The sequence below is a fragment of the Chaetura pelagica genome, unplaced genomic scaffold (genome assembly GCF_000747805.2).
Source record: "Chaetura pelagica isolate M959 unplaced genomic scaffold, ChaPel_1.0 scaffold10, whole genome shotgun sequence".
Lineage (NCBI taxonomy): Eukaryota > Metazoa > Chordata > Aves > Apodiformes > Apodidae > Chaetura > Chaetura pelagica.
The window spans coordinates 468,669-481,181 of NW_009952263.1; the positions used below are offsets into that span (position 1 = coordinate 468,669).

The following is a 12,513-nucleotide window of genomic DNA, read 5'->3' on the forward strand; positions in this document are numbered from 1 at the left end:
GTCTTCATAGTAATGACATTTCTATTGAGTTCATGCTGTGTACAGGCAGTACAATACAACTGTGATTTGAAAAAGCACTTGGTGGGGGAGAGAAATGGGGATGCCAAGCATATATTTGATAACAAAGAGCTGTAGTATGTTGTATCTGCTAATTTAAGGCACTAATGAAGGCTTTGGTAACTTCTTGCTGTGTGTCCTGGGGATTTTTTGTACATCTATTGTAGGAACATAGTTAGAAAGTGTGTCTCCAAAAAACCAAAGTAAACTTTTCCTTTATTTGAAAACCATTTATTAAGAAGCTTCTATCTAGAGAGATCAATACTGCTGATTCCAGTCTGATAATGTTATGCACTGGCCGTTGCAAAATGCTGTATCTCTTATCAGGCAGTGTTCCCTGCTGCAGAAGAAATGGTCAGAAGTTGGCAGTGAAAATGTGTCTGAAATGTGTGTGAAAATGTGTCAGAACACATTTTCATCACCTTAGGAAATACAGCAGAAAGGATGTGTAACATGCATAAAAGGAACTGTAATAGAAAGATATACTGGACAGATTCTCTCTCAGGCAGGTCATGGTACTGGACAGGCTGATTTGTAGCTGACAGATCTAGCAGGAGATCCAAGCTACGTAGCATGTTTTCAGTGCAACGAAAATCTATCACCCTTTTACAAGGTTGAGGAAAAAAAAAGTAGTAAGAGTGTAGTTATTGCTGTTATGTTCCCTATTAGCTGTAGGAAGGTAACTGGGACCTTTGAATTGACATATTTAAAGACACTGATAAAAATCAAATATATGTGCTGTAAGAAAGATTCCTACTTGCTCCCTGCAAGATGAGCTCACTTGTGATGTTAGGTAGCTTCTGTGATATGTTAGTTTTACAAATCCTTATCCTACTTATTTGCACAAGATCTTGATACTGCTGTGTAATGCTAATAGAGCAGAGCTCTGAGCTGTTATTTTAGAATTGCAGCAAGTAGCAGCAAACATCTTTCTTAAAAGTCCATCCCTTGGGAATCAAACAGAGATTTAGATCAAAGTCAGCTACAGTGCCTCTGAGTACAAATATTCATAAAGACTTCATCACAGGAAGGTAGGGTGTATTTTGCTTATCAGCAGATCTCTACTACAAGGACCATTTCCTAAAAGGAAGCTTGTTTTGGGGAAAGATTTTTACTTTACCAAATACCAGCCACATAATTTTTTTCCAAGCTCATGAAATCCCACTACCTAGTCCTACAACTGGGCTCTTGCTTTCAGTGAAAAAGCATTTAGCCATGGCTCACAGACAGGAAGGAAGATTTGTCTGGTATGTCTGAAGTGTTGCTTCAGCCTCATTAATGTCTGCTGTAGGATTATCAGTGAAAGCCCCTGTTTGTTAGTGGGGTTTTTTTACATTACAGGAATGCCCTCTATTTCCCTTTCATACAGTGAAATTTCTGCACTTTCTATAACCAGAACAAAAAACTAATGTTATCAGAGAAAATATGTATCTTTTAAAGAAAATATGCACACCTTGGCTAAGAATTTTTAAAACAGTGTCCCAAAACTGAGCTCATCTATATAAGTATCCATGGATTTACCTCAGGTTTCACAAACCACTATATTTTCTTCCTCAGTTAAGTACATGCACACAACTGAAAACATGAGAGATTTCCCACTGATTTATTCAAGTTAAATCAAACTATCATTTTTGGAAAAAGATCTGTGTGGAAAACAGACTCATTGCTTCCATGCATGAATAGTGAGTGGGAAAGCAGAGGTGAAAGATTACTTTATTTGGAAGCCAAATCAAGCTCATAGTTCCTACTGAAATGTGGTTAGGTGCTAGGGCTTCATAGTTGATCAAGGGGACAGAGGGATTTCCAAGCTAAGTAGAGCCCAGTGAAAAGTATTTTTCTTAAGATAAGAGTTAGAGGTGGAAAATCAGAAACAGTGGGAAAAAGCCACGTAAAGTTAACCCAGTATAATTTTTCCCTTTTAGTTTTTAGCAACAAAAAATAAGTTCCAGAAGGAGTGAGCTGCTTTTTTTTTAAGGGAGAATGAAAATATCATGTTTCATTTTCATTTTATAGCTGCATAAAACAGCCTTCTCTGTGCCAGGCAGAGGTTCTAGCTGGGGAAACTGCACATTTGCAGAGGCAAGCTGGGACTTCAAAGTTCTTTTTGCAGCTTCAGCAAGGCCCTTACCTGTCCACTGCACTGTAAAACTGAAGCGTGAATCCTATGTGCTTGTCTGTGGAATATCCAGGTATAACTGGTCTTTTAAAGGAAGAGGTCATTGGACAAAATCGTAAGGAAGTTTGTAAATATCTTTGTTTCCTCTATGAGACCATTTGGGTTTCTTCCCTTTTAGGGGTTCCTAGAAAGCAGCATCACAAATTCAGAAGAGACCTCTCTGATCCATGACAGTCATCTCACAGGAAGATGCATGCCAGAGTGCATCTTCAGTGAGAAGTACAAAGAGCATTTTAAAAGGGAGAAATGAATTTTAAGAGGATTCATTAATATTTACTTTGGCATTGAATGCTTCCCACAATCTTCTCTAAGGCTTTTCAACACAAAAATCTCTGCAGGATTCCAGCTTCTTTTTTCTTCCCTGGAGCTCACCTTTAAGCTTGCTATCAGCTACAAAACCGAGAGGGTTAATTATTTAATGCTTAGATATTTTGAAGACAAAAAGTAAAAGACAGGCACTATCTATTACTATTACAACAGTCACAGTAAGGTTTAAAATAGCTAAGAAATGTTCCTAACTGCAGTTTTAATTTATAGTTTTAGTAGGATTTTTAACTCTCTTGGGACTTCTTGGCTGTACAGCATTCATGTCTTGAACATCACCTGAGCTGGAATAATTTCATTAAGTATGAGAACGTGGAGATAGTTAATTTGATTCATTTGTATTAGAACATGATTTTCTACATAGAATAATAATGCAGTTCATTTTCTTCCTGATTATGCTATGTTAATTTTATTATCTCTTATGTTATAAGCTGTCATTTACTTTAGACATGTTTATCAATACTGTCCTAATTCAAATATGATGGAATACACTTTAAAATGACCTTTGCTTTAAGGCTGCAGTCTATTGAAAACTCTTTCTGATAAAGATACTTGATTGGTGTGGGTATACTTGTGCCCAGAAGAGCTCCACAACACATTGACTTTCCTTCTTTTCCAGGTAGCTATAGATTTCACTGCATCAAATGGTGATCCTAGGAACAGCTGCTCACTGCACTACATCCACCCCTATCAGCCCAATGAGTACTTGAAAGCTTTGGTAGCTGTTGGGGAGATTTGCCAAGACTACGACAGGTAAATAACCACATTTGATAACAGAGTTGTCTTGAGAAAGTGTTTTCACAGTGTGAAATCAATGACTGCCTGCTGCCAGCTGCAGTAGCTCTGTGTTTAGTCCCTGAAGAGAAATGGCTGCACATCAGAAAGGTTAGTCTACCTTAACATGCTCTTGAGAGGGACTGCGGGTTTACATGAGCTTCATGGTAATGAAAGGCCCAGTTCTTGGCTGTTTGACTGCTGTGTGTGTTAAATGTTAAGTTTGTATTCACATGCCAAAATTGCATGTTTGAGGTTTACATGAGCTTCATGGTAATGAAAGACCCAGTTCTTGGCTGTTTGGCTGCTGTGTGTGTTAAATGTTACGTTTGTATTCACATGCCAAAATTGCATGTTTGAGTGGATTTTTCATGTGTGTTAAGCTTGAAGCCTGTTTTGCAGATGCTGATAGCATCCTTTCTGATACACTTGGGTGTCTGGTTTTGTCCCATCCTGTCGTGTTCCTGAGATGGTGTGTTTGAAACTGAATTTGTAGTAGCCTGAACTGCTTAGTGGCCACCTGTGTTCTTCGAAGTAGATGGGTGGTCCTTTTGAGTGTTCTTCTGGCCTGCTGAATATTACAGCCTCTTCGAAAAAAATAGTAAAAGGTAGTGATAAGCTGTGCATACATCATGCCTTTAAATAAATAAACAAATGTGAGTAATTGGTCCAAATGTGCTTTGATTACATTATGTACTTCTGTTACTTTCAAATAGGCTGCCTCCTTCTATCAAATTAATTGTCCATTATTAATCTAATTACCAAGTGCATTTCCTTTAAATGCATTTTCTTTGTTGATGAGGCACAGTATCTTACACAACTATTCTTCCTAATCTTTGCACATGTAATAGACATCCACCCACCATTCTGACACATGTAAATACCAGATCTCAAAAAAACAATGTCAAATTTGAATTGTACTTTCTTTATAAATTGTGGAGTGACTTAATACCATGGTTTGCATGTTACATGTCACATTTACCAATTAGCCTGCTCAGAGGCACTTGTATTTGCATGGTAATGAAATGTCTTCCTGAAGAGGAAAACATTGCTCTGATGAAATTTCTGTAAGAGTGTGATGGTCAAACTTAATCAATGACTCTGAGAAAATTAGTATTTTATTGCATGTAAGGTGATCATTCCTTGGTGATTAGCCAGTAATTTAATAATTACTAGCAATAATTCAGAAGATTAATATGCTTCATAATAGGGAAAGGAATAAAAAGGGTTGATTTGTGCTCACAGATTTTTTTATTTTACCACTTAAGGCGTATTTTTCAAGAAAATGAAACAATTAAGTGGCACAGTCCCTCCTGTACAGAGATATTAATCCCAAATTAGGATTCTTCTCTTAAGATAGCATATTCCAATCGGTACAAAAAATATCGGGTAGTCATTTTTTCAATGAAATCACCAGCATCATTCAGTTCTATTGTGCTTCAGAAAATACCTATTGATGCTAATCAGCACAACCAAGGTTGTATGACCTATGAATAGGAGCCAGAATTACTTTTCCCAGGGAAATACCACCTTTCTGGCATCTGATTGACCTGTACATGCTCTCAAGTTGAAACACTGTAAGTATGTTTCCATGGGCAGGTTGATTCAACATGGTTAAGAGAGGACCTTTTCCTTATACTTGCACATTTTGAATCCAGCAAACTGGAAAGGAAAACATAATTTCCCTAAAGAAGAAATTAGGAGAAGCAAACCTTTGGACAAAATAATCTATGGGTTCTACATAGGAGCTTTTTTTGTGCTTAGTTGTGGGCTTGAGACGGATAAGCATATATGACCTATAAAGCAAATCCTCTGTAAATATAATTTATAAAAAAGAGCTTTGAATTCAGTGAAAATCAAAAATGTGGCACAGATCCATAACTGCTCTAGTGGGCCCAGCTGTGCTTCAAATACTGTAGTAGGATTTCTGTTTCCAGATTAAGATCAGCCAAAAGTGAAAGGAGAGGAAGCCTCTGAACCTAAGGGCTGTTTAGAGCCAGAGTGTCATAATTCACACAGGGACATGTCTTTAGCAAGATTAAAATGTGACACCACAAAGGTGGCAGTGCTCTGACCTGAAAATTTATAATTTATACCCATCATGTATATCATATAGGGAGAACTGGATGATTTCAACCCAAACCAAGGAAAATTGAGTGGTTTTCTCTGGATCTCAGGATGAATGTATTTATACAAAATGGAAAAATAGTTGTAATAAAATAAAATCTGTTGTTTGTAGGGCTGCTTTTTTATATTTAAAAAAAAAAAAAGCCTATGCCTATAACTTTAAAAATTTCTGTAATTAGGAATGTTCAAATGTATTTGTAATTTGGGATAAATTGGATTGGCAAGTAGTATATATAGAGACTACACTCAAAATCTTAAATTTTCTTTTAGATACACTAATTGGTTCTATTAATCAAGTCAAATCTTCTTATAGTCTAGGTTTCTGTACACATCAGACTAACGTAACATGCCCATAAGTAATTAATGCTCCAAATAAAATGCTGCCTCACATCCCTTGAGACAGTGGAATAATCCCTGCTCATTCAGAAGCCTGTTTATCTGTATGGTTCAGTGATTCCTGAAACAGTTAAATGAATAATGCCTTTCTGCATAGTCGAGTGTGAAAGAATAAGATTCATTCTTTTCATCAGCAATACTCAGAAAATGAGAAATAGACTTTGATTATTATCCCGATTGTAGAAATGCTGCAGCCCTGTAGGAGCAAGCCAATCTGATAATGGTGTGGGAAATGGAAGAGCTGTTGACCTGCACAAAAGACTTAATACTTTATCTAAATGGTGGAATTGTTTCAGCCTATAACAACATTTGTCATAAGAGAGAAGATAAAGTTTGTATGTGATATAATCAGTGACCAAGCAACCGCATCAACGAGTCATAAAGGAAGGAGAAACATTGATTAATTTTAAGGAATTAGGGTCTAAAATGTAGTTAGAAATACTAGAAAAGGGAAAACACAATAAAAGCTTATTATTGGAAATATATGGTAAAATAAGCAGACAGCTCCATGAAAAAATAGTTTACTTTAAGATAAATTACTTACGAATGCTTAAAGTTGACCTTATGAAGAAATAAGTGACAAATATTTATTTCCATTTGAACATTTTCACAATATTTTTTTATGTTAAGAATTACATCACTGGTATAATTTTACCTTGAAATTGAGCGAGTCTAGTACACCTTTTTGTAGCATAGAGAAGCAGATTGAAATAATGAAAAAAACACTGGGCATTGAAGTGTCTAATATTAAAAGGACCTGCTTCTGTATCATTCCTTACATGTTCTTTACCTCAGTAATACCAGTATTCAGATCTCTGGATCAGAAGTCAAATCAAGTAATTTCTGATGACCAGCCATATAACCCTAGCCAGGATCCTGAAATATCAGTTGGGCACTACCAAATGTGCATATATTCCCTGTACCTGTTTTAAATAAGGAGTTAGCAAGTGTACTTAAGTCAGGTGAGGTTATGCCTAGCTCTCTGTGCACTGTGGCTGGCTTAGGACATTTAACTTTCACCAACTCTGAACAATGGTTTTGGCAGCTGCTTGTGTAGGTGAGAACCAGCATCCGAAAAGTACTGAGATGTGCCCTCAGCACATATACATGCATATTGACAACTTGGTTTCCATTACTATAATCTGGAAACATATATGAAAACCAGTTATCTATAGATAAAACAAGTACTTATCCCAAGATAGGTGCAGGTCTGCTGTGAACCTCTCACATAAGCGCTTAAAGCTATATTTACTTTGCTTTACTTTGAATGGCTAGGTTTGGAAGGGACCTTGAAGATCACCAAGTTCCAACCCTCCTTGAACACTTCCCCGAAAGGGTCATCCACAACTTCCCTGAGCAATCTGTTCCAGTGACTCATCACCCTCACACTAAAGAATTTCTTCCTGATATCCAACCTCAATCCACCCATTTCCAGCTCAAAATCATTACCCTTGTCCTCTCACTACATGTCCTTGTAAAAAGCCCCTCCCCAGCTTTCCTGCAGCCCCTTCAGGTACTGGAAGGCCGCTATGAGGTCTCTGCAGAGCCTTCTCCTCTTAGCTTATTTGTAAGGATAAATGCTGTTACATGCACACAATGCTAAAGGCTGAAATGCTTGCTAAATGACCTTACATTATAACAAGTTTTAATGATGATATTCTGAGTGAAGCCCATGGCAAGACTTGCAAATCTGCTCCTCAGTTTGAAATCTGATTTCTGCAGTTAGTACCTTTCCTTTCTTTTCTGCTTATTAAGAACCTCATTATAATAAATTAAATATTTATCTTTGCATTAAAACCTCTGTTCTGATTCAGCAAGATGTTGGAACTTACTATCTAATCCCATTGAATTCAGTCTGACTCAAGCAAACACTGAAGTATTATGCAGAATGTAGATGGCACTAAGATGGAGTTGAGAATTCTACTGAATTTGAACTTTATTGTTTGCCCCAAATATTTAGTGCCTCCCATATACCTGGATGATCTTTGTGATTAATTTTTACACAAAGTTTTATATTTGTGCATATATTCAGCATTGTTCACTGGATTAATAAAAAGGGTTCACAAACATGGGTGAGAATCAGGTTTTTTGGTCAAAACAATACCCATAGCTTAACAGAGGTTAGAGGTATTTTACCAAATACCTTTAAGTATTTGTTGCACTGGGTATTTGTGGAACTTCCCATTCTTGCTGGGCCATCTCCGTTCTGATCTACGCAATCAACTCATTATTCCATGTGTTTCACCACATGGTTTTGCAGAATTGTTTCATAAAATTGGTAATTTTATTTGTATTCAAAATCTATTTCAAAATCTAATTCTTAATTATTTAAAATCTCTGTGTCTGTGTACTCACCCTTACAGATACTGCAGATTTTCTTTTATTTCTAAGAGCCCTTGAAACACCAGGAAGATAAATTCTCTCTGTTTCCTGGCATTAATGTCCTTTCTCATTGAGGCAAATAAGCTCCTTCACTCTAAATATTCAAGTAGTTCCTTAAAACTGACATTCTCGCTGAGATTGTGTGTTAATAAATGAACTGCTTGTGTAAAACACACTTGTCTAGCAACCTCCCCAAAGGGCACTCATGAACAAAGAGTACATTATTTCTGCAAAGTGCAGAAATTGTTTATGTGTAGAGCTCTGTAAAATACTTAAGAGTGAAAATTTTAGAACTGGGCCACATTCCACAGAAGATATGAGAGTCTTGAAGTCAATTTGAATTTCAACATTAGCTTCTGCAATCAATGAACACCAGCAGTAGGAGAGAAGATGGAAAAAATCCTCATTATGATTTCTTCTTCAGTATTTTAGGCCTGAGTGAATGCATGCAGTCTGATTGAGAACTGTATAGAAAGCCTTTTTTCCCTCATGCAATGAAGTGCACTTGAAAACGGAGAAGGGAAAAAAGAAAAGGAGAAAATAAAAAGACCAGGGTTTCCACTGCAGCCCATCCCTTTCAGTGTAGATCTAAGAAAGAAAAGCCTTTATAACACTCAAACTAAGTCAGATGAAAGGTCTGTCTGTCTCAGAAACACATTGCTTGAGATACCCAGCAGTGGGCAGCTAGAGAGGAGAAAGAGGACAAGATATGGATGATGCAGTTTGTGTTGTGGAAGTCATATATAAATCAGTGTGATTGGTCCCAAATGCAAAAATCAGTACATACTTAACTGCTGTGTTGTGGATTGAGGCTTTAAGTGGAAAGGAGATCCCAGAGTTTAATCAGAGCCTGATCCCCAAGAATTACTCAGGTCATTCATCTTGAAGCAATGTCTAAGTTTATAGGTGAAGACTCAGAGAGTTACCTTTGTTAATCTGAATTAAATACCTTTGTGAGACGAAAGGAGAAAAGCAGAAACTGGCTTTGGTTGAGATAGTAGCATAATAGTAGTCCATTAAAACTGGGGTGAAAGAATGATGCCTAGAATAACTGGTCCCACTATATGGGACATTAAATATTAAATTAAGACCCTATGCAGAGCTATAGATGTTAAAATTTAAGCTACCCATGCAGATCAATAAATAAAAATATGCTTAATTATTAATAATCTCTCTTTATCGCTTTAATTACAGAAACAACCTTTTTGGAGGCTGTGAAGCAAAAAAGCTGATTAGCATATCTAAACAAGTTTAAAAACCATGGGGAAAAAGACATGAATCTTTTTATTTAGTGCTTTAATAAGAACAAATTTGCATAGACATAACAACAGAAGGAAAACAGTAGCCTGTACAGAAAACTTTGTAGCTTATGTTTATCAATAAGCTTAGGTGCAGGTAAACGTATTCTGAAGTGTTTAGATAGCCCAGGACTAGAACTGCACTGGGAAAAAGGAATTGCTGACACTTCTAACCACCAAAATGGCTTGAAAATCCTTGTATTTAACTGTTGATGGCCTAGGCTGGCACAATTGCATAATATATATACATACACATATTTAGTATTTGCCTTTGCAGAACCTGTATTTGCAGTCTGCAGCCACACAGGGGTTTCACCACTTTTTACCCCAAGAATCATTACAGGAGAATTAGTCTAGTATAACTGGGTTGGGAAGGTGACTTTGTAACAGTTTCTTTTGCATATGTACATACGTACACACACGTGTGTGTGTAAATGTTTGTATCTATATGTGTATGTATACCTACAATCTGCAGGCCCTTTATCTGTGCAGATACTGTCAGCTCTTATGGCTCTGCCTATTTCCTTACCAAGTTCTCACCTTTGTATCCTCTTTACACTGTGTCTTCTTCCAGGAACTCAGTTCCTACGTCAGTAGAGCAGTCACGAGCAGTCTCTTCCAAATTTCTTGTCAAAACAACTGCTTCCTTCACATGCTTTTCAGAGACCTCTGCTGCATTCTGTCAGCTGGTAGATACATCAAAATCTGAACCTTCTGCAGGGTTTTTTTATGGAGGCTTTACTATTTTTCAATTCAGCCTGAAATCTCCTCTGAGGAAGAGCTTTGTTCTGTGCAGTAGTTGACACTTCCCCAGGACTGTGCAGACCATTGGGATTTCTCTGTCAGCATGTCTTTCTGAAGGGAATGAATTGGAGTATAAAACCCTACAAACTTTATTTGAAATTACATACCATCTACTACTATAGAGACTAGACGTATGTGTAAAAAAGAAGTATTAATAAGTAAATAAGCATAAATAAAAGAAACAGCTGTTTATCTTGCCATTTTCACTGATGTCATCTGATACTGATCTGGTACATCTTAAGTCAAAACAACCACTTCTAAAATTTCAGAACTGTGAATTTCCGCCTTGCATTGTTAAGGATATAACTTTTCTGGACCTCCACTCCGTTATATTGTCATATAGCTGAGAAGCAAATTGTTCCCATTTGGAAACCTCTCCATCCATAAATGTACAGTTTCCTGAATCTTCTCTTGCAGGTTTCCTCCTTTACAGGAAGTGGACACGTTTTGCCAGAGTTGACCTTTGATGTTCGTGGGTCAAATTGCTCAGTTAAAGAGCTAGGCAATTCTTGTGAATAAGGTTTATCTTGCTATCTTACTATCCCCTCCAAATTATTGTGGAATCATCCTTGATCAGACATTACAAATCAGCAGATGAACAGAGAATACTAGCCCACTTTCTTCTGCATATTCAGTGATGCCTTGCTGAATGTTTAGTTATCAGTATATTTCACTTGCAATTTTGCTCCGACTCGTTTTGATAATGTTCTTCATTTTGACTTAATGTCATTTTGATTTTGGTAAAAGTACATCAACAGCTCATTTGGTTGCATTAAATCACAATATAATCTCTATAACAGTTTTATCCTTGCTCATCCTAGAAAGTTCATTTGTATCTTGAGAGCAATTGATGAGGAATTCGTCTCCCAGCAACTCCCGGCATACATATGCCAACACAGTCCTTTATTCCGCTCTTCTCAGCACACCCCTTACAGTTGAATATTTTCTGATAGAAAATTGTTACAGGGGAAGGTCTCTGATCAACCATTCCCACTGTAATTTGTAAAAAAGGACAAAATTATGTGCATACATAGCAAAGCTTGTGTTCTTGTGAGTGCTTAATGCAGTACACACCAATACTTGAAAGCCACATTTGTGTTTCAAGAAGGCAGGGCCCCACTACAGTTCCCTTGAAGAACCACTTCATGCTCTGCATGTTACATGGTGGAATTCAGCCTGCTGCCTGCAGTGTCGTCTTTAAGACATGTCAAGTTTTAAACATCTGAGATTACATTCTCTAGGAATGACTTCTTCAGACATGGTATAGCTTGCTGTAAATGATTCTGCAGATATTACAGTTCACCACAGAGTTAAGGTTTTGGAAGCTGCAGGGACATATGTGCAACCCCTTAAAACACATAGGACTGTCTGGAAACTGCCTGGATTTGAGAGTTAAATATAACTCACTGTAGCTTCTTGTACCATCCCCCTCCCTAGTTTATTCCCAGTTATAAAGTCCCATTTATTTTTCAAGATACGTTTCGCCGAATTGGGTCATTCATGTAGGCATAAATCAGGTCATTGCAATTTATTTGTCATCTTGCAGGGAAGCTTGACATTTTGTCTCACCTTACTGAGTATGCCATTTTATTAGGCTACTCTTCTAGCAAGTGATATATCTCACTGCTGTTTCATTTTGCTTTGCCTACTCCTCCCCCAAGCTCTTATGGGTGGGTTTTTTTCCCTGTGGGTATTTACTTTTCTTCAGTCTAGGATTTTCTGAGTTCACTTGATATTTTTACCCTGCAGAGTTTCTTTTGCAATTCTTTTAATGTTAACAAGGGGAAGTTTAAATCTATTGTACCTGAACTTGGCTTTGTTAGTTATTTCATGTATTGATGCCATTCGGTAACCACCGGCTTCAGGGAATTTGTATTCCCCTGCTTCATTAATTATTTCCCTTGCAGGTGAGGGAGGCATTTCCCTCATAGTCTTGAAACCCAATTACAGGAGAATATCTGTTTCTCAGTATTCAGCAGATTCCCGCTCCCCTAAGGTGAATAAGAGATGAATTAAAGATAGGGAGCAAATTTTAATATCAAGATTTTGCACATGGTTGTGTAGCATCTCTCTCTGTGACAGAGCAAACTATGTTGCTGTTGCAGTGATTTGCCATTGATCTGTGTGCTCCCAGCTCTCTTTTGTAACCCAGATATATGATAATCAGTTCATTCC

The 12,513-nt window shown here is 37.2% G+C and overlaps 1 protein-coding gene across 1 annotated transcript in view; it reads left to right on the forward strand.

The window, feature by feature from the left end:
* Positions 1-12,513, forward strand: part of CPNE4 (copine IV) — a 182,017-nt gene that overhangs the window by 138,879 nt on the left and 30,625 nt on the right. Inside the window, exon 10 of the mRNA XM_010007483.1 lies at positions 3,177-3,310. Coding sequence (XP_010005785.1) covers positions 3,177-3,310 — 134 coding nt within the window. The remainder of the gene's footprint in view (positions 1-3,176; positions 3,311-12,513) is intronic.